Source organism: Theobroma cacao, chromosome 1, assembly GCF_053813885.1.
Source record: "Theobroma cacao isolate CCN51 chromosome 1, ASM5381388v1, whole genome shotgun sequence".
In the NCBI taxonomy this organism is placed as follows: domain Eukaryota; kingdom Viridiplantae; phylum Streptophyta; class Magnoliopsida; order Malvales; family Malvaceae; genus Theobroma; species Theobroma cacao.
Window position 1 is genome coordinate 5,796,149 of NC_142639.1, and position 21,028 is coordinate 5,817,176.

The 21,028-nt window shown below is 31.1% G+C and overlaps 3 protein-coding genes and 1 long non-coding RNA gene across 5 annotated transcripts; 2 read left to right on the top strand and 2 right to left on the bottom strand.

Annotated features, from left to right (window-relative positions):
• Nucleotides 1–186: 186 nt before the first annotated feature.
• Nucleotides 187–1,147, bottom strand: LOC108660484 (uncharacterized). Its single transcript, XR_016024555.1, has 2 exons — nt 672–1,147; nt 187–584 (listed from the first exon to the last, which is right to left on the bottom strand). It is a non-coding gene; the product is annotated as an uncharacterized LOC108660484 (long non-coding RNA).
• A 2,159-nt stretch (nt 1,148–3,306) lies between these two features.
• Nucleotides 3,307–5,127, top strand: LOC18611638 (large ribosomal subunit protein eL30-like). Its single transcript, XM_007047999.3, has 5 exons — nt 3,307–3,448; nt 3,555–3,660; nt 3,791–3,892; nt 4,715–4,783; nt 4,875–5,127. The coding sequence occupies exons 1-5, from the start codon at nt 3,428–3,430 to the stop codon at nt 4,913–4,915; spliced, it is 339 nt and encodes a 112-aa protein (XP_007048061.2). The 5' UTR covers nt 3,307–3,427; the 3' UTR covers nt 4,916–5,127.
• Nucleotides 5,128–5,758: 631 nt separating this feature from the next.
• LOC18611639 (ENTH/VHS family protein) lies at nt 5,759–10,347 on the top strand. Of its 2 annotated transcripts, XM_018128231.2 has the most exons (8): nt 5,759–6,194; nt 6,285–6,387; nt 7,144–7,391; nt 7,822–7,983; nt 8,189–8,345; nt 8,464–8,606; nt 8,704–8,739; nt 9,443–10,347. In XM_018128231.2, exons 2-8 carry the CDS (start codon nt 6,312–6,314, stop codon nt 10,220–10,222), a joined length of 1,602 nt encoding a protein of 533 aa, XP_017983720.2. In that variant the 5' UTR covers nt 5,759–6,194; nt 6,285–6,311; the 3' UTR covers nt 10,223–10,347. The 2 variants fall into 2 exon arrangements, with proteins under 2 accessions (XP_017983720.2, XP_017983715.2); XM_018128226.2 differs by having other exon boundaries at nt 5,759–6,387.
• Nucleotides 10,348–10,467: 120 nt separating this feature from the next.
• On the bottom strand, nt 10,468–13,943 carry LOC18611640 (NAD(P)-binding Rossmann-fold superfamily protein). Its single transcript, XM_007048002.3, has 3 exons — nt 13,372–13,943; nt 11,967–12,126; nt 10,468–10,949 (listed from the first exon to the last, which is right to left on the bottom strand). Exons 1-3 carry the CDS (start codon nt 13,709–13,711, stop codon nt 10,613–10,615), a joined length of 837 nt encoding a protein of 278 aa, XP_007048064.3. The 5' UTR covers nt 13,712–13,943; the 3' UTR covers nt 10,468–10,612.
• Nucleotides 13,944–21,028: the final 7,085 nt, after the last annotated feature.

The following is a 21,028-nucleotide window of genomic DNA, read 5'->3' on the forward strand; positions in this document are numbered from 1 at the left end:
AGGTACATTCTGCACTTTAGTACAGTCCATGCCATACATAAGTTTATCATTTCTTATCCTAGTATGATCTTATCATAAGGTAGAAAGTGCATAATCTTATCCTAGTATGATGAAGAATGCTGGAATCTATTGAAATCGAGATATCATGAAGTCATTTCTTGCACTTTATTTATATAGTTTTGAAAATTATAAAACTGCTTTCATTAATAAAGAGGGAATGAAATGATTCCCTACATCAGTAACATCAAAGCCAAAAATTATCCACAGGACGGCATACACTTACAATAGAGATGGGTATGCCCCCCCAATACAGCTTCAAATCATAAAACAAAGTAAACGACCCCCAGAAACAGAACAAAAAAAAAACTTTCATCCATCTGTACTGCTCCCTACACTCACAATCAAACCAGATGTCAAGGAGCAAGACAACCTGTGCACATCTACACAAAACATAATTCAGAAGATCAACCATCCACATATCAACAACAAAGCACCAAAGCCCTGGACCCAACTCAAACTTCCATAGCCACCAATTCCAGATAAACAAAAAGTATCAAAACCAAATGTTAAGACAGAGAACAAACCTGGAACAGCCATCAAGAAGGAAATCATCCACCTAACCAATAAATCAAAACCAGACAGTGTCAAAACACAATTCGGGGAAGACTTACTCAGAGACTCGCAATATCTCGTTTTGAAGATGAACCCCTCCCTTCGCAAGACTACCTGCTCTCTGATTTGCCTCTCTGTCAATCTGCAGCAAAACCTTCCTTACTCTCTAAGGAGCTGTAGCAGATAATTTCGTCCATTGACCACGTCAGTGGAATCCTTTCAATAATCAAATGAAACTCATCCTTCCACTTTGACGCAGCAAAAACAACCAAGGCTTCTCCAATTGACTTAGAAAATAACACTTTAACCTCCCTTTTATTGTCGCACAAAAGGCCACCGATTTCAACTGGTCCCAGGCATCCTTGAGCTGATCGTGTCCAAACGGTAGTGTGCAAGCGTATAAAACAGATAAACAATCCGCAGGTCACAATGCGTTGAGCCAAGTAGCAACACTGACTTTCACGAGCTCCAAACATTGCACGTCTCAAACTTTACCTCTGAAAACAACTTCATTTCTGCACTTTATTTTCTTTCATGAGATCCTTTTATTTTTCCTATTATTTCTTAATCAGGATTTTGTTTAATTATATTAACTTTTTTCTTTTCTTTCTTGTTACGAGTATAAAGGTGAACTGAATGTATTGTTCTATTGACAGAATACATAGAAAACAATTTTGGAGTGCTCAAATTTATTAAGCAAAAAGTGTCAATGGAAACATTGTTATTCATTGAATGTATAATATCACTTTAAAATTAAGTTTGAAAAATATCTCAGGCAATAATGCATGAGGTTCTCACGTTGTTTGGTTTAGAGAGGATTAACTGCCTTGTTTGTAAGAAGACCATTTTCATAAATTAACTGAACAAAGTAACGATCTTTTTTTTTTTTTTTTTTAACTTTTTTAAGCATTTCATTGATCAACAACGGATGAACAATTCCCTGTAAGAAAAACAGTTCAGCTCCAGATTTAACTTATGACTTCTATTTGTATTTGAAAATTGCAAGAATATTAGTTAGTAGAAATTAACCAGGAAAAAAAAAAGTAAATGACATGACTTTAAATTGCGTTTAATCAAGCCTTATGTCATTGACACGTAGTATTAATTTGACAATTGTAATTTTAATTAATGATAATTAATCAATAATTAGTGATAAAAATTTATTTGATCAAAAATAAAATGATAAGAGTTTGATTAAATGTAATAAAATTATAAGAATTAAATTAATTTTTTTTGTATCGTTCAGGAGTCTTTTGGGTATTATGTCAAAGTAAAAATAATGACAATGATACAAACTTTTAAAGAAAAATTTGATATTTCATATATATTATTTCGGATAATTTAGTATTTTTCATAGTAAAACCAGAATCTATAATATATGTTATAGTTAACTTTATAAAATTCATTTATCCAAAATATTTTTATGTGAAATCTTTCTTACAATTAGGCTAAAGCATGTCCCATTTATATTATCATCATGAGAGGTATTATAATTTAGGTATAATATTTTAAAAAAATTAAACTATTTAGAAAAATTATAATATGTTTTTATTTTTTATTATGCTTAATTAAAATTTTATATTTTTATTTTGAATTAAATAAACTTTCACATGAGCATAATCAATGGTTAATTATAAAGATTTATTTTATTTAAAATAAAAATATATAAATTTAATTAAATGTTAATAAAATAATAAAAAATTTCAAATAATTGATCTTCTGTAATTTTAAGAGACATTGTATTACAAACATTCCATGGAATTATACCCACCACTTATATATGTAAGCAAAAATTTTGGGTTTTTTTTTTGGTACATAAGAAAGTTTAAGCTTTGAACTATATGATATAGGAAATAATTTTCCTTTATCTCTTAATCAATTTTTCTTTTCAACATTTGAATATGAGACAATGAGTTGAAACTTTTAAATCCTAATTATTTAATTCTTTTTTGGAATTAAAGTGAAAACTTACCAACATACAAGACTATTGATGCATTTCAGTACATCCATGTAATTATTTAATGAACAATTTTTTATTTTTTAAATTACATATTACAGTTTTGTAGATGTACTTTTTTTTATTTCGAGTTTTGATTTTGGTTTAAATTTGAACTTGTTTCATGTATTATTTCAATTCAACAATGTATCTTAATTTTAATAAATTTAAATCTTATATTTTTATTAAAAATTAATTTAAGAACAATTGATAAGGATTTTAAAAATTTCACCCTTAAACTTGAATGATTTAACATTTGAATGACGGGGATTATTTTTTGACCACTCAACATGTATTAGTCTAAAAATGTTTATATTGTATTTTGATTAAATAATTATTGATATTTTTTAGGTTCTAAAAAATATTAATTAATCATTAAAAGTAAATATCTTTTGTACAAATATATGTCACATGAGAAAAAAAATTAAATTGACATATCAACTCATCCACAAGAAGGTCCGACGATTAAAATTATTAGCAAAATTTTGACACTATTTCTATTTATTTTTAAATAATTTTTTAATAAGAATATAAAACTTAAATTTATTAAAATTGAAGTAAAAGACTAGAACCGTCTAATTGAAATAATAAAAAGATTAAAGTTAAATTCGTAATTTGATTTTCTTGTGAAAAACTTTAGAATAATAATAATAATAAAAAGAATGGCCAGAGGATGCACGTGACTTGCATATGCATCCATTTAACCCTTATATTATAAGAGCCAGAAAACCCTACCTTTCAAGATCGGCCGCTTCATTTATCTCCTAAGAGACCCTCAGCAGCCGAACTCGAAGACCCAAACTAAAAGTATCAGCAAAAATGGTGTCCGGCAGGAAAACGGTAAATACCCTTTCTTCTCTTATCTTTTATTTGTTGATCTATAATTTTTATAATCTAAAAAAAATCTTAAAATCAATATTTGTTTTTTTTTTTTTGGATTTAACAGAAGAAGACCCATGAGAGTATCAACAACAGACTGGCTCTCGTTATGAAGAGTGGAAGATACACTCTGGGTTACAAAACAGTGCTTAAGTCTCTCAGAACCTCAAAAGGTTATTTACTTTTTGCATTTTTGTATCTGGGTCTAATTTCAATTTTTTTTTTCTATTTGGGTTGCTTTTAGATTTTTAAAGATGTAATCTTTTTAATGAAGAGATTTTGGGTCTTGTTGATATTTGATAGGGAAGCTCATTATCATTTCGAACAATTGTCCACCGCTGAGGAAATCTGAGATTGAGTACTATGCCATGCTTTGCAAAGTTGGGGTTCATCATTATAATGGAAGTAAGTGTTTCTTTATTTTCTTTCCTGTTTCTTTGCGAAGACTTTCCTCCCCTGTTTTTATAATGTTTGTATTATGGTACGATAGAAGCTGATTTTGAGCGTTGTAGTGTCTTGCATTTCTGCTAAGTTGGGCTCTTTAATGATTGTGTGATGGTTTATTGTGTTAAACTTTGCAGCGATTTGAATTGTTATGAGTGGGATTTTGATGATATAGGGATATCTCAGTCAATTAGTCATTGAATAAATACTTAAACCGCAAAAATAGATAATAAGAAACAAAAAGAATGTGTTCACTGCATATCTCATTGGTAAGTTAGGAGTATACCTACCCATGTCATCTCATTGTTTGAATATGATTTGATGAATAACCTACATTTTTTCTTTGGGGATTTGGAACTTATGTGATTAGGACCTTGTTTGATAATTTCTGTTGGATATTCTAGGTTTCTGGTGGATGGCTTAACTTTTGTGATATTCTTGGGCTATGTTCTATACGCTGACTTTGTTGTGTCCTAGAGTTCCTTCAGTCAGTTGTTTGGGATGTCATTGTTATCAATGGCTAAAGCTTTTATGATAGAAGTCCGCATGTATCTAGGATTGGGTTGGGTTGAATGATTTCTGTGTTTACTTATTTTCTCTGTCTGCGTTGATTACTACTTTGGCTTAATGGGAGCTGGTCTATGTTCGTTTTGGGTAAACTATGAAGTCAGAAATTGGAATTTTTTGACAAACATGGTTGATTGATCATAGGTTTCCTTTCCTAGTTATTTTGTCCAGTTATTTGTTAAATGTTTTGTAGCTAATCTCTCTTTAATTCCCCAGACAATAATGATCTGGGAACTGCTTGCGGGAAGTACTTCCGTGTTTCTTGTCTGAGCATCATCGATCCAGGTAACGGCACATTTGGATACTGTTGAATGCTGCTCTGTACAATTCAACGATTGCAGATAATCAAACTGTGCTTCTTTTCTCTGCCTTGCAGGTGATTCTGACATCATCAAGTCCTTACCTGGTGACAACTGAGCCGATCAAGTTTAGCTTATCTCATTTGACAGCAGGATGATGTTTCTTTCTTTTATAATATTCTCTCTCTTTCCCCGCTTCCCCGTTGTTTAAGAATATTTACTAGAGGATTGGACTTTGTTAATGTTAAGTTGCGGATGTTCTTGCCAAAATTTGTAGCTTAAATACCAATTTTTGTTTGGTTTAATGAAGATGCTGGGTTTTCATTATAATGTTGCTTGATAGAAATTTATGGTGGCAGGAAAAACATTTGAAAAGTGGTTACGGTTAGTTGAATTTCTGTATTGAAATGTTTGCTTGTGCTGGTTTCGATTCTCTACCTCATTTTAGTTATATATATACATACAATGCATTATATCCCTCAATTAAAAGTATGCATTGTTTTACTAAATGAGTTAAATGAGATAGGTTCATATCTCTTATCTTCGAAATCAGAAAATTGGATTTGGCTCCTGGGTTAGCTTGAGAAATAATGAGAATGTAACTATTATGGGAAATGAGAAAGTAAATTGAGTAAATTATAAATTTTACAATCATGTCATTTACTCAACAAAGAGTTCTCTTTATTTATATATATTTACTTTAGTTGCTGAAAAATCAGGAAAAATTAGTATTAATCTATAATTCTATATAAAAAATTACCAACACGGAAAAATTACAAGAGGATATTCTATCCATTCCTGTCCATAGTAATAATTAAACTTAAGAAAAGAAATTAAATTGTAAAAAACAGTAAAAAGAAAATTGAAGGCTAACTAGCGACGGATGTGAACAGTTAGTTCAGTTTACTTAAAACCCAAAAAAATTAACAAATAATAATAATAATAAGAAAACTCTTTTCTCTCATTGTTTTGCGCCAAATTTGGCCCGAAATTTACAGTCTTTCACCGCTGCTCAAAGCTAAAACTAAAAGGCCTAAAGCCTTCTCCATCTTCTCTCTGTCGTCTCAAACGCCTCTCTTCTTTTCTTTTTGAAACGTTTCTTTTCGCTCCTTTCTTTGAAAAAAAAACCCGTTGTTAGGGTTTCTTCCTCTATTTTATCCATGTTCTTGGAAATTTCATGTGCTTTCAATTCAATTCGTCGTCTCGGCGTTCTAAGTTACCTTTCAGTTTTGGGGTTTATGTGACATGCAGGCCATTGATTCTTCACGCAGTTCGAATATTTCCATTCTCTGCATTTCCTCAATTTGGGAAATACCCTTCTTCTCTTTCTCAATTGCACCCTGTTTTTGTTCCATTTCAGCTCTGGGGTTTAACGATCCAAGTCTCCTTCAATTTGGGTAATTTGCTAGGGTTTTTATTGTTTCTTAGTTGAATTTCATTTCAAAGGGAAAAAACCAAAAAAAGCTTTTATTTTCTAATTTGGGCAGTGCTTTAGGGTTTTTGGTGGTTGTGGGATGAATAGTGTATTCAGTGAACAGATACTTGCAGAAAAGCTCTCCAAGCTCAATAGCACTCAGCAGTGTATCGAAAGTATCCTTTTCTTTCTTTCTTTCCTATTCCCCCCCCCCCCCCCTAAGGTTATATTGTTAGTTTGATTAACTGCTTTAAGTTCTCTGTATTAGCAGCGGAGAAGAGAAGTAAAACGTTATGATTTCTCTGTTCTGTACTTGCTTGTATTGCTTTTCAATGCGGATTTGTCTTGTTTGATGCATTTTTTTGGCAAAGACAGGAAATTTCATTGGAATGTGTTTTAAATTTTAGTTAAAGTAATGTTGGTGATCCTATGTCTGTGTGAGTTTGCTTTCGTGTTAATTTTCCATCTAGCTAAAATTTTAACTATATACAGTTTGTAATTTCCTCTTTCAGTTGATCAATTTGGAATTGAAGCTAAGTTTTAAAATCTTAGCGTTGTTGGTTATACTTGTTGTGTTGATTATGTCAAATTATTTGTATTTTTCCAACATTTTCAATTCTGATTCAATGGTACCGATTTGCTGTAAGATCTGTGGCTTTCAAACTCTAAAGTAGAGTGAAATCCTTCTTGTTAAATTTAGCTTGGGATTATTTTACTTTGAACTGCATGACAATGTTAATTGAACACAATGATTTTGTTGTTCTAACATAGGAGTGTCCATGTCAGTGTGGACTTCAAGCTTGATGTAGGTTTAGCTGTTAAACTGCAAAATCTAAGTTTCACTTGTCTAATCATCTTTTTGGTGGCATTATTGTGCTATTGCGTTGATCTTGTAATTCATATGTTATTTTACCTTGACTTATTTTATATAGCATTGTCACATTGGTGTATATTTCACCGGAGCAAGGCAGAACTGGTTGTTGCAACATGGGATAAACAGTTTCGCAGCTCAGAGATGGTACAGAAAGTCCCCCTCCTGTACCTCGCCAATGATATTCTACAGAACAGCAAACGTAAAGGAAATGAATTTGTTAATGAGTTCTGGAAAGTCCTTCCAGCAGCCCTGAAAGACCTTCTTGAGAAGGGTGATGATCGTGGGAAGAATGTGGTTTCTAGACTGGTAATTTTCCTTTTTGGGGCTTTTGGGGAATACTAATGAGATGGCTCTTTATCTTGTCATCTTAGAAATCCACATGTTTATTATTTTTAAAAAGATAGTGATAATTTGTTATTTCTAAAGTTTATGGTGTTTGTCTCATCCCGTCTATTATTTCCTAATATTTATAATTTATCCACTGACATTTTAATAGTTAACTATTACTTAATGCTATCATTTGGTTTTGGGTCCATTTTTGTTCAATTGCATTATGGATTAATGTTGTAGGTAGCTCCAAAACACCCAAATTATTGGTTGTTCTACTAGTTTGTTAGGCATGCTAGTATTGCCGCTTATAGGTGCTGCGAGCCAATTCTGCTATAGTATCATGTTTTTTTGTTATTGAACTGTGAAGTAAGCTGTTATAGTTATACGTTTCCATACAAATTGTTAGGTAGGTATATGGGAAGAAAGAAGAGTCTTTGGGTCCCGAGCACGAAGTCTAAAGGATGTCATGCTTGGTGAAGAAGTGCCTCCACCATTGGAATTAAGCAAAAAACGTCCACGCTCTGCCTCTGTCAGAATTGTAAAGCGGGATTCACGATCCATTAAAACGGTTAGATTGAGGGCTTTGCTTTTTTTTTTTTTTCTTGTATTGTAAAGTTTCATCCTTCTTTTATAGTAAAATTTCATCTTCTTGTCATTTATAAAAGTTACTTATTTTGTGTCTGCATAGTTTATTTCAAATCATTTTTACATTTCTTTTTTTTTAATATGATAAAAACCAATTCTCATGGTTATATTTTTGCTCCACACACCAGAAGTTGTCAATTGGGGGCACAACTGAAAAAATAGTTTCAGCATTTCATTTGGTGCTCAGTGAACAGCCAACTGAGGACGAAGAGATGAGTAAGTGTAAGTCAGCAGTTCATTGTGTGAGGAAGATGGAAAAAGATGTGGATATTGCTTGTGCAATTGGTAATCTCTGCTCTGTTGACCTCGGTGCTCATGCTTATGTTTATCTCCTAGGAGACATTTAAAGTTCATTCGGGATTCTTAAAAGGTGTTATCATCTAAAATTCTCTTTACACTGCAGAAAAAGATCCAAAACGAATAACTTTGGCCAAAGAACTAGAAGATGAAGAAAATCTTCTGAAAGAGTGCATTGAGAAACTCAAGTCAGCTGAAGCAAGTAGAGCAGCACTTGTATCGCAGTTAAAAGAAGCTCTTCATGAACAGGTACCTGCACATTCCATAACTTTCCTTCTATGTTAAAAAGTTTCCACTTATTTGCAATGAAGGCAGATCATATCTTGCTTTCTGAAATTCTTTTCAGGAATCTGAGTTGGAGAATGTTCGAACCCAGATGCAGGTATATATTCTGATAATTCTGTTATGTATACTCTGCTTTTCTGATTTCCAGATGCAATGCCAAAGATGGGCATTGTATTCTGCAATCACATTGCATGCTATTTCGACATTGCTTCTGATGAATGCTGATTTCTTATCAGCTTCTGGTTGATGTGTGGTTCCAGTGTTCAAATGCTACACCTTTGGCCTATGAGAACTAGTTGAGACTTCTGCCACAATTTGGAACTAATAAGTCCATTAAGCGTTGGAAGTTTTGGGGAAACTTGAAACTGAAATTTAGGAGTATTGCCTGCATTTGAACTTTTTTTTTTGCCTTGACCAGTATAGTAGATTTGACTATGGTAATGCATTTTGGGCAAGTTCAATGCATCACATTTGGTTTTAATAGCAAAAATGCTGCTTTTCTATGATTGGTGTCTTCTGAAGTATATTGCAGTTGCGAAAAGTTGCAGCTAGTTTGTATGAGGTTTAGGTATTGTGAGGTGTACTTAAAAGTTAAAAGGATGCTAGTGATTATAATCCTCTAGATGAGTAGACCATTTTCTATGTTTCCTTTGGGAGTTGATGTGTCAAAATTTTGGTCCAAATTTTCTGGGTATGAGTTTATTTAGTTGCTGCTTGTCACATCATCACTCCTTGTGTATGCTAGAGTGCTAAATAGTTATTCTCTATACTTTTTCATATTTATCTATAATCAATTTTAGGTAGCACAAGCACAGGCAGAGGAAGCCTGTAACATGCGGAAGCGGCTCAATGATGAAGATTATGTATCAACATCATCTGCTACAACAATCCTGTCAATTGATGCCAATGCAAAACCTGGAGAAACACCTAAGAGGACGGCTGCAGCTATCGCAGCTGAGGTTGCAGACAAGCTTGCAGCTTCTAGCTCCTCTCAAATGATCATGCACTCTGTTCTTTCTACATTTGCAGCTGAAGAAGCAAAAAGTGCTGGTCTAACAAAGGCGTCCTCTCAGTCGAACTCCCTCACATCAGTACCTGTCAGTTCTGTTACTGATGCAATTTCGAAATCAGAGAAATCGATGCCAGTTGCAGATCCTAATGTTTTTATTCCAGCACAAGCACTTGTTGCCCCAATAAACCATTCTTATCAATCAGTTGTGGTGCCTCCACCAGCCATGCAAAGCCAAACCACCTCTCAAGCTCAATATCACATGCTTCCTAACGTGTCCTCACAACAGTTTTTGCAGCCATCAGGGGGAACTATATACGGTAGTTATGGTGGTATGCCACCATTGCCACCTGGACCACCGCCACCACCTCCCTATATGGTTAGTCCTATGGTACCTCTGACTGCACAACCGTTGCCAATAACTCAGCAGCAGTCGGTACCATCGGCTCAGCAAACCCCTTTGACTCAGCAGCAACTGCTGCCCTTAACTCAGCAACCACCTGTGCCTCCTAGTTTCCGGCCTCTTCAACCGCCGGGAATGGTGTACTATGGTCATCCACCACATTCATAGTAAATAAGATCTTTTAGATTAGGCAGATGAAAATTTTGAAATTTTGTTTGTGAGAATTTGGAATTGTCGAGATAATCACTTGTAGAAGTCCCAGAATAATTTATACAAATGGTTCCAATGAGCAACTAGTGACCAGGCAAGCATTAGCAATTTCTATTCCGCATGGTGAGTTGAGTTTGAATCGTGCTACATTATTCTCTCTCTCCAGGGTTAGCCTGTTACCTATGATTTGCAAGAATCAGCCATTCCTTGATACAGATGCTGGTGCTTCGATTACTTTTTATTTTTTATTTTTAAATATTGTATGCCAGAAAAGTCATGATATGGTGACATCAAATATTTCGCAAGAAAAGTCAGTATCTACGTTACAATTCTGACAGGTCGGAGAAGTCAACCCTTCATTGCTTTTCTAATAATGAAATCTTTAATGGAAGTTGGCAAATGGTACATAATTGCCATGACAGTGGAGTAATGACCAGTTGAAAACCAAGCTGGTGGATTTTTCTTCAGCACTGCATTCACGGTATCCTTTGCGAACACATCTGTTGGCGTCGACCTGGATCTTTGTGAAAAGTATGCTCTCTCTCGGATGGCTGCTTCGAATTGTTTATATAGCTTCCATTCAGGCATTCGTTTGAAGCCAGCTACGGCAGAATCCCCTATGTTTGATCTCACAGCTCCAGGGACAACATTGATGACATCAATATCGAAATGCTTGAGCTCCAATCTGCATACGCCACAAACAATTTGGACATCATCAAGCTTACCAGTCATCATCTAAATAAAGGTATTTTCTTTTCTTCTGTTTGCTTTTGACTAGCAATCTCATATGACCTGCAGCTTTTGGCTCAAGCACTCATGTCCCCCCATTAGGGGGTTTAAACCTGCAGGTTCAATGTTCAAGCCCTGGCTCCTACCAAAACTGGGAGTTATCCCCATTGCCTTTGGGAAAAAAGAAAAGACAACCGAACTAAACCAGTAATCTCAAATATATACTAATCCCACATATCTAGTCACGTGATATACTCTTAAGGCAACATATAGGAATCTTATAAATAGCAAATATATAGAAATGTGATATCTTCAATTGCATTAAACCAAATGCACCCCTGAAGGTAAGGCCAATATATGAAAGCTTTAAAATTTCAAGAAAAATCATGCAGCCAATACATCTAACATAGAATAAAAATGTCAGTAGACTACCCTTTGTAATAGAGATAATGAGTACAATGGATAAATCGGGATCACACTATTGCTTCCAAGCAGGCCTTAAATATTTTCATTCAACTATCAAGAGCGTTACATGCAAGTCACATAGAAACAGTCAAGTATAGAGTTTCTTTGCTATAAATGACCTTGCAATGCATTTAAGGAGTCATATTTTTGCACTTACGCAGATATTTTAATGAAAAACAATATTTTTCCGTTTTGGTAAGAACCGGGTGAAGGCTGTGAATTCTAAGTTTTGCTCTCCACATTAATCTCCAAAGAATTTGCACATTCACTAACTTATAGACAGTTAAACACACAACCACACCTACATGTCAACAGAATTTTACAAGTGCAAAAACAGTCTCTTTTCATGTCTGGTGAAGTTAGATGATACCTAATGAGTTGCCTTTTTTCAGCCTTTCCTTTTATTCAGATGTCATCTTATAATAAACAAACCTCAAAGTATCAGTTAATATATGAAGAGCTGCTTTAGATGCAGTGTAGGCACCAGAACATCTTCTAATAAACTAACCTCAGAGTATCAGTTAATGCATGAAGAGCTGCTTTAGATGCAGTGTAGACACCAGACCATGGCCCAGGAGCCATAGCAGCAACACTTCCAACATTGACAATCTTTCCCTTTTTCCTGGATGCCATGTGAGGTACAACTGCTTGAACCAGCCTCATGGAACCTGTAATCAAATACAACATCATAAACACTAGACAACTAGTGGCATCTATACAAATTGAAACTCAATATTTGCCAGTAATGTGGGTGTGACTGGGACTAAGAAAGGGTTGTCAGATCATATTCAGCCAAAAGAAAAAAAGGTCAAAAAGAATTATGCAGTGGATTAAATCTTTTTAAAGAACGAAGAGGAAGATGATCAGTAAGCAAATACAAACATTAAAGTCATCCACGAATCTAGTCAAAGACAAACAACTAATTAATGAAGCATGGATCCATGAAGGAACAACAACAATCTAGCGGCTGGTTCTAAGTTAGCCATCAACAATTCAGGAAAGCCTGCTCCATGGTGCTGTTTCGAGGGTATCAGAGAGTTTTCTAGGCCCTCATGAATCCCTGCCTCAATTGTTTAACAGAAGTATCAATTGGATCTCTCACATTACAAGGTCAACCAAAAGCCAAAAAATGACCAGTTATTTGACTAGAAACACTGACTACAGTAAAGTTTACTTAAATAAAAAATTACCTAAAACATTGGCTTGGTTCAACATCCTGCAACCACAACTTTCAGAGAATCAGGATGAACTGATGTATCATAGCTTGACCAATTTGTTGTAACAAACAACTGAGTCAATAATTTTCATGAAAGAATAGTTTATTTAAAACTAGGCTTGGCAATTCCCTAAATAATTTTTAATAACAAAATCTCTGTTTCTAGTTACCAAGTGCCTGCATGATCCCATTTACAATGACAATCATGTTTCTTCTGTGGTTAAAACACACAAAGAGCTTGCAGCCAAACAAAGCAGTGGATGCGATGTATATGCATAATCAATTATAGCTACTTGGAAGATATTTTCTTTTTCCTTATGCTAAGTAAATCAACCACAAGCTTTTCCCTTCTTAGTTTAATCAGCGCCAGTCGATGACACCCAGTCAACCCCTAGCCCCTCCCCCCCTCCAAAAAACAAAAAAAAATCAGCACTAAGTCCAATTGCACTGCAAACATGAATGACGAATTTAACCAAATAAGTGGGGATATACACCTTCCTCACTACCAACCAATATAGCACAAGAACAGATTACCATCCATAACAAAATGACCACATATTAGCCCGTGACATACAGAAACAGAGAAGATAAAAGAAAAAATTAAATTAAAGATTGAAAGAAATCAAGAAATGCATATCTCTTAACTTCAAATGACAGAAAATAATAATACAATAAAAGAGGAGATATTAATCATTACCAAAAACGTTGGTATTAAAGGTGTTTTCCATGGCAACTAATGGGATTTCTGCAAGAGGCCCAATGCATTGGATCCCAGCATTATTAACCAACACATCAACCCGACCAAACTTATCCAGTACATTCGACATGACACGTTGCACGCTTTGCTCTGATAGAACATCGAGTTCTTGAAGATAAAACCTGGGATCTTGTTGCAGGTCCGACATGGAGCTTAAAGACCTGGCTGTCGCCACCACCTTGCAGTTGTTGTCAGCAAAGGCGCGTGCCAGGGCGTGTCCGATTCCCCCCTGGGAACATCCTGTGATTAGTACAACCGGGTTTTGGTCCTGGGATTCCATTGGAAAAGGTGCTATAACTGGAATTTGGAAGTTTTAAGTCCTTCTCTTGAGATGGAGTTTCTTTGAAGTTTTGATTGAATTGGATATTTATGGAGTTTGTTGGACTGAAAGGTCAAAGGGAAGTCGGCGTTGATATCAAAGAGAATTTCATTTTGGCTTTTGGTGGTCAGAGCTATTTTCAGGTTTTTGGGTCAGTTTCCCTGTTAACAAGATTTGATTTGGTGAAACTGGAAGCTTGGGATTATAAATTATTAAATAGTAAAAGAGATCCTCCCATCCACCCATCTTATGAGAGGATTACGACAGGGAATAGGAGCCGAAACTATTTTTAATTATTTTTTCTGAAAAAAAATCATAGAGTATCACTATCACACTCAAAACTATTTTTAATTATTTTTAATAAAGGATAAATTTCATCTTTGCATAGTATTTAATCATTTTTTTCTTCACATTTAGCGAATTATTTTATTTTTATAAAAAAATAAATTCTTAATTTTATCTAATAAAGGTTATAAAAATGTTTTTAAATATAAACAAATAAATTAATTTGAATTGAAAATATTTTGATATTTTTACTCAATAAAATGAATAATCAAATTCTATATACGAACATAAGTTATTCATATGATTTTAATTGAAAAAAAATATTCACAACATACTAATTGAGAAGAAAAAATCATAAGATCTCATTTGAAAAAAAAATTAAAATCATAAACGATATAAATAAAATTTATCCATTAAAAATTTGAGAAGAGCTCTTTTAATTTTAAATATGGATTGTGACAAATTTTAATTTCAACCACAACTTTGCTCGAATGCTTGATAGAAAAAAAAAAAAGAAAAGAAATAGTGGTAGTAGTAATCAATTCATTACACTCCAACAAAACTAATTGGGATTGGGGATAAAATAGGGATGCAAATATCATTTTTTTTAACAAGAAATGGATAAAGAATTTAAATTAATACACATAATATGTTTTAAAGTTTTATAATATTTACATAAATTATCATTATTTTTATTTTGAATCATTTAGCACTGTTTTTTTGTATAAAACTAATTTGACGGCCTTGTAATTTGACGCTGAGTAATTAAAGTGCAGTTGCCTTTGTGCGATGTGCTCATGATTATTTACCTTGTCTTTTTCTTAAGAATCCTCTCTACATACCTAACTGGAAGACTTAAAAATTAAAAAAGAAATTTTAATAGTTTTTTTCCTTTCAACTCTTATCATCTTAATCTTAGCTTGAGCTGAATAAAACAAAACCAAATCAATTATTCACCTAAATTAAATTCGATTTGAGTAAAACAGTTTGCTTTAATTGATCCATTAGATCAATTGATCCAAAATATTTGGTCTAATTAATTTTTTTGTTGATTTTCGATTTTAAAATTTTTAAACCAATTCACTCCAAAAACTAAATTAATTATATATATTAATATATAAAATATTTTTTAAATATATTAAAAAAATTGATAATAAATTTAATTAATAATATACTTAAAATATATTAATTTATTATATGTATGTATACAAATCATAATCATAACAATTTAATTTTAGTTATATTTATTTATTTATTTATAAATCTGTATTAATATAAAATTACAAGTTATATATTTTAAATAATATAACTTATATGTTAATATTATAATATATGATAGTAAATATCCTACATATTAATATGTTATAATTATTACACTTTAAATGTTTAGTAATAAAAAATGTTATAAATATATATAACTATATAAATATTATATATTTATATTTAGTTTATACATAAATATTACTATAATTTATAATAAACTTTATTTATATGATTACACTTAATAATCTTATTAATTATCATCTTAGTTTTTATAACATATTGTTTATATATTAGTTATTATTTATACAAACTTTAATATAAAACATTATAACATATAAGTCGTGTCATTAATTTCATATACACATAATAAAGAAATATTATATATATATATATATAAACACATATATTTAATTTATATATAAGTATTATTGTAACTTATAATAGAGTTTATTTATATGATTACACTTAATAATTTTTTTAGTTATTGCCTTAATTTATATAACATATTATTTATAATTAGTAATTATTTATACAAATTTTGATATAAAATTTAAAATATTATAACATATAAATTGTGTCATTAATTTCATATATATATAATAAAGTAATATATTATATACACCCATACTTAATTTATACATAATTTTTATATATTATAATTATAGATTAAGTTTATAAATTTTAATATTATAATTTGCTAACAAAAAGTGATAAAATTTTACTCTATTGGTCCAAAACCAAAACAACCAAATCAATTTTATGTTTGGCCGTTCTTTATATTTGATCGATTTAGTCAATTTTTTAAAAATATTTAATCTATTTGATTTTTAAATACCACGTATCAAACAACCCAATCTACCCACTTACTCATCCCTAATAATGAATCCTACCTACATAGTTTTTTCACATTTAACATATGTCGTTATTGTTTTTGACTTTACAATATTTCTTTTTTCTCCTCTCTTCCTCAGCTTGCTTTTTCCACCTATACTTCCTATCCGATTGCTTAAACCGGTCATCGCCCAGCTCTGAACCAAAACCAAAAATTCAATCCACTGAAGCTTCGGAATCAGGCATCATGGCCCCAAGTTTGTATAAAGGCTTTCGACCCGGTGGTGTTTCAACTATGGCTGATGGCAAAGATAAAGGGTAAAAGGTCGGGCAGCAAAAAAACACCAAGAGATGTCCAAAAGTTGGTCTGTTGTTGTATATGGTGTCTTCTCATCTTTTGTAAACAACTGGGTAAAGTGTGAAGAGTGAATCACTTCACTCATAGAGGAGATCTTTTTTTGGTTTTTAATGTGGGACTGCTTGTCAAGGTTTTTTTGCGATTCAGCTTCTGGTAAGCATAATGAATCTGAGTTGTTTTTGATGGAATGATTCTGTTGCTTTAAGTTATATTTGATTCATGAAATAAAATAAAATAATTATTTTTTAAAACTAATTAAAATAAAATAATTATTATGTAATTTAATAGATAAATAGAATAAAATAAAAATAATTATTATGATTTATTATAGTATTTGGTTGGTAAAAATAATTTTGAAATAAAAAAATAGAGAATAAAAAGATAAAAATATTCTTTATTCTATATATTTTTATTTTATTTTATTTTTAAAATATTAATATTTTATTTATAATCTAATAATTAACATTATAAAATACTAATATTTTATTTATAATTTAAATGTTATTATGATTATTTATTTTTATTTAATTTTATCTTTTAAATATCAATAATTTATATTTTATTTAAAATATTAATAATTGATCATTTGAATATTAATATTTTATTTATAATTTAATCATTAATATTATAAAATACTATGATTATTATATTTTTTATAAATAATATTTTATCGATAATTTAAATGTTATTATGATTATTTATTTTTATTTTATTTTATTTTTTAAATATTAAAAATTTATAATTGATTTAAGATATTGATAATTGGTAATTTAAATATTAATATTTTATTTATGATTTAGTCAACAAAATGTTAAAATATTATTATTTTATTTATAATTTAAATATTATTATGATTAAAATATTAATATTTTTAATTAATTTTTAAAATTCAAAATATTTTATAATATATAATTAAAAACTTAAACTTTTTATTATAATAAGATTTATTTTTCTCTAGTATTTGCATTTTTCTTTTTTTAATTTATATTTTCACTTAATAATTTAAAAATTAATATTTTAAAGTATTAATATTTTATTTATAGTTTAAATATTAATATTTTTTAATTTTTTTAATTTAAAATATTAATTTTATAAGTTTAAGTTTGTAATTTTTAAAAATAAGCAAGGATATTTTAATTCAAAATATTTAGACTTTATTCTCATGGGTGTGGGATAGCTAATACCATGAGAGAATGTGGTATTAGCTATTCCAAGCTTTTGTCAAGTTTTGAAGAATAGTCATTTTATTGAAATGTCTATTCTTTCTCTCAAAAACAAACCAAATGAGGGGATAATTTTTTTCAAGGAATAGAAGGGCTCCAACCAAACATGCCATAAAGTACTTTGTCTTTCCTAATCTTGTGACTTGCAGTAGCACCTTGAATGAATATACAATTTTATGCTTTCAAAAAAAAAAAAAAAAACGTTTAAAAGACAGAATAGCCTACTTCTACAATGGTACCATTCTCTCTCTCACACACATTCACAATTCATCTCTCCTTTTTTTTTTTTTTCGATTTGATTTTCTTATAATCAATTCACACTTCTTTTTCAAATTGTCTCCTCAATTTCCCTAAATCTTTCAAGAGCCTAACTCTTTGATTAACCTTGGTAATTTTGCAGGAGACGTAGGGAGTGTACACTTTGGACCTAATCATCTGATGAAACCGCATCGGCTTTGTATCACTCACCATTTGGTCCGTGCCTATAACTTCCATAAAAAAATAGAAATTTATGTTAATTCCTCAAGTGTACTCAAACTTTCATGTAAATTTCTTTCTTTTCTTTTCTTTTTTTTTTATTGATGATGTTTTCATTTTTCCTTTATTTAATGGAGCGTCCTCACAAAACGTAACTCGTTGAGCTAGCTCAGTTTCATTCAACTGATTATCTTCAACATAAGTTACAATTATTGTTATTTCTCATAAAATGTTGTTAACATGACTAACATACACCTTTCAAAAAAGCATCACTAGCGTTTATTGTTGTTAACAATTACTTTATTACTTAATTCATGGATAAAATATACTATCAGATATTTTAAGTGCTCAGAATGATCTTCACATTCTAGTTATTCTCTTTGGTTTTTTTTTAAACTCCACTTTTTTTTTTTCCGAAATTTGTATATGGTTCAAGCACATGGCGAAAGACTATAGAAGTTAATTATGATCATTCAAAAATCAAAAACTGAAAATAAATTGGCAATGTAAATTGCCTTGTGTTTACATTGCGAATTTGGTTCTAGCTAGCGCATGCAGCCAAGCCGATGAACTCCTCCCTGCAGATATTACTCAAGGCTTGTTGGGGTTTTTAAAAACAGAAAAAAAAAAAAACGCTTGTAATAATCGCAAAAGTTTAAAACAGAGAGAAACAAACATGAAAGGAACTAGACGAAGAGAAACTGAAAACATATATTCACCCATATCCAGAGTTTACATAATCAAACACAAGGAAACTAAACCAAGCGTTAACATAAAAGTACATAAATCAATAATGTGCGGAGCAGGTTAAGCTGCATTTCCCGCTTCCAGGCTTTCATTCCCAGCTGCAGAGTCTCCAGGAGAAGTGAAATTCCCGGGGTGAACCTTACTCTTCCCAACAAGAGTTCCAGCTTTTCTCTCTTCAATGCCAGTAGTAGTTTCCCCTCTCCTTGCTCTCTCCTCCTCTATTCTCTTCATCTTTTCCTTCTGGCGCTTGCGCATGAGATAAACCTCAGCACAGCTAGCTCCAATAGAAGACATAATGGCCCTCAGAGAATGGAAAATTTTGTCTCAAAGTGTGTTTTGTGGGATGAAGAGTAGGAAACTGTCAAGGAAGGAATTTATAGAGGTTAATGGGGGAGGGGGGTGGCTTGGAGAGATGAGCTAGCCATCATCACTAATTCAAAATTCTAAGCTAATATATAGCATTATCTTAATGTTGCAGAAGAAGTCTAGGAATTAAGAAAAAAGAATCCGGAAAACTAGTGGTATAGGCTGACCCTTGAGTGGGGGGAACCCATAGCTAGGGAGGGAGTTAATTTATTTTTGGATAAAATATCTTTATTTGTTTTAAGTTTTTATTAAAATTATACGAAAATTTATTAATTTTTAAAATAGACTCTCTGTTTTAAAAAAATATTTTTCACTAGACATTTAAGTCTAATTATTAGTCAACTGTTAATGTTTTCGTTAATTTGATGACGTGGTAAAAGTAAAAGATAATTTTATTTTTGATTAATTTTTAAAATTGCTATTATATCATTTTATTAATTAAAAAAAAACCTCCCCAGATGGGGAGCATTTGGTGCTCCCCTCCCTTGAGAGCACCAATCGGGGCTACTCTTTCTTGGGGAGTTGGAGAGCACCAATCGGTGTTCCCTTTTTATAAAATTTTTTCAAAAAATATAATAATAATTTTTAAATTAATAAAAATGATTATTTTAGTCTTTTTGTAATTTTTTTAACAGTTTTTGCACTTTTGGGGAGACATATTCATTTCGAAAATTAATGAACTCATTTGAAATTTTGACTAAAACATAAGAAGTGAGAATATTTTACCATTTATTTTTTTATCATTGTATTCCCCAATAACCCATAACTATATACGGCTCTTGCTTAGCTAATGGAGCTTTTATTGCATTAATAAAAGTTCATTAATATTCGAAAATAGATAGTCCTCTCTTTACTTAGTTTATGTACAATATAATTACAACACTTCAATTCATTAATAAAATAGTGGACTGCTGTGCTTGTCTTAGTGGCCAAATAACATTTAAAGTCTAGGATGGCCACTCAAGGCACCAACAATTTTCATTCAGTATATAGATTAATAGAATGTTAACTATATGGCTTAATAATAAGTATATATTTTTTTATATTTAAAATTTGGATTAAAACTTTTTTCTGAAATAAAAAAATTACAATATTGTACTAACAAAATATTTATTCAATTAATAATGTTGTTTCTAATTGGTTTAATAGATTCAACCTTTATCAGTGACACGTAGAGGTGTTTAAGGATTTTTCCTTGATTTTTATTTTTAAAACTTTCAATGTGATGAAATTGGTATAAATAAAGTTGTATACTTAACTATTGCATTTATCTAAAGTACTTTATTGTACATTTATGAATATGATGGAATAAAATTGATTTTTTTTTGAAGAAATCGTGAATTTATTTTTGGACAAGTTCAAATAATTATATAAAAGAACATAAAAAAAGCTCTCTTGTTTTCAGTGACACAAATTAACATCGTAAACTATTTCTTCTAAGAGTTTTAGTGAAAGAGAAATTTTGATATGTAATAAACCTTATATTTATATGTGGCTATCTGTTAAAGTGGTCATTAAAGCATTAAAGAAGCCCTTCAATGACAATTGTAATTTGTTTGTCACTGATGTTGTTAGTTATTATCGACAACAATCATTAAAATACTTTATGCTTTACATGCTGTGAATCATGAAAGGTATGAAATTTGTGGTATAGGGAATGAAATTTTTAATTGGGTCTCACCAAACAATTTACAGTCCTTTTTCTTACTCCGGATGTTAGTTAACTTC

Bases quoted from the DNA above. Each gene is read 5' to 3' on its own strand.
- LOC18611638 (XM_007047999.3), top strand. From the start codon at position 3,428: ATGGTGTCCGGCAGGAAAACG. The intron at 3,893-4,714 runs GTAAGTGTTTCT...TTAATTCCCCAG, and splicing joins GGTTCATCATTATAATGGAA to ACAATAATGATCTGGGAACT. The intron at 4,784-4,874 runs GTAACGGCACAT...TCTGCCTTGCAG, and splicing joins TCTGAGCATCATCGATCCAG to GTGATTCTGACATCATCAAG.
- LOC18611639 (XM_018128226.2), top strand. From the start codon at position 6,312: ATGAATAGTGTATTCAGTGAACAGATACTTGCAGAAAAGCTCTCCAAG. The intron at 8,607-8,703 runs GTACCTGCACAT...AATTCTTTTCAG, and splicing joins AAGAAGCTCTTCATGAACAG to GAATCTGAGTTGGAGAATGT. The intron at 8,740-9,442 runs GTATATATTCTG...AATCAATTTTAG, and splicing joins ATGTTCGAACCCAGATGCAG to GTAGCACAAGCACAGGCAGA.
- LOC18611640 (XM_007048002.3), bottom strand. From the start codon at position 13,711: ATGGAATCCCAGGACCAAAACCCGGTTGTACTAATCACAGGATGTTCC. The intron at 12,127-13,371 runs GTAATGATTAAT...ATTTGATTACAG, and splicing joins CTTTAATACCAACGTTTTTG to GTTCCATGAGGCTGGTTCAA. The intron at 10,950-11,966 runs GTTAGTTTATTA...TGGCGTATGCAG, and splicing joins GCATTAACTGATACTCTGAG to ATTGGAGCTCAAGCATTTCG.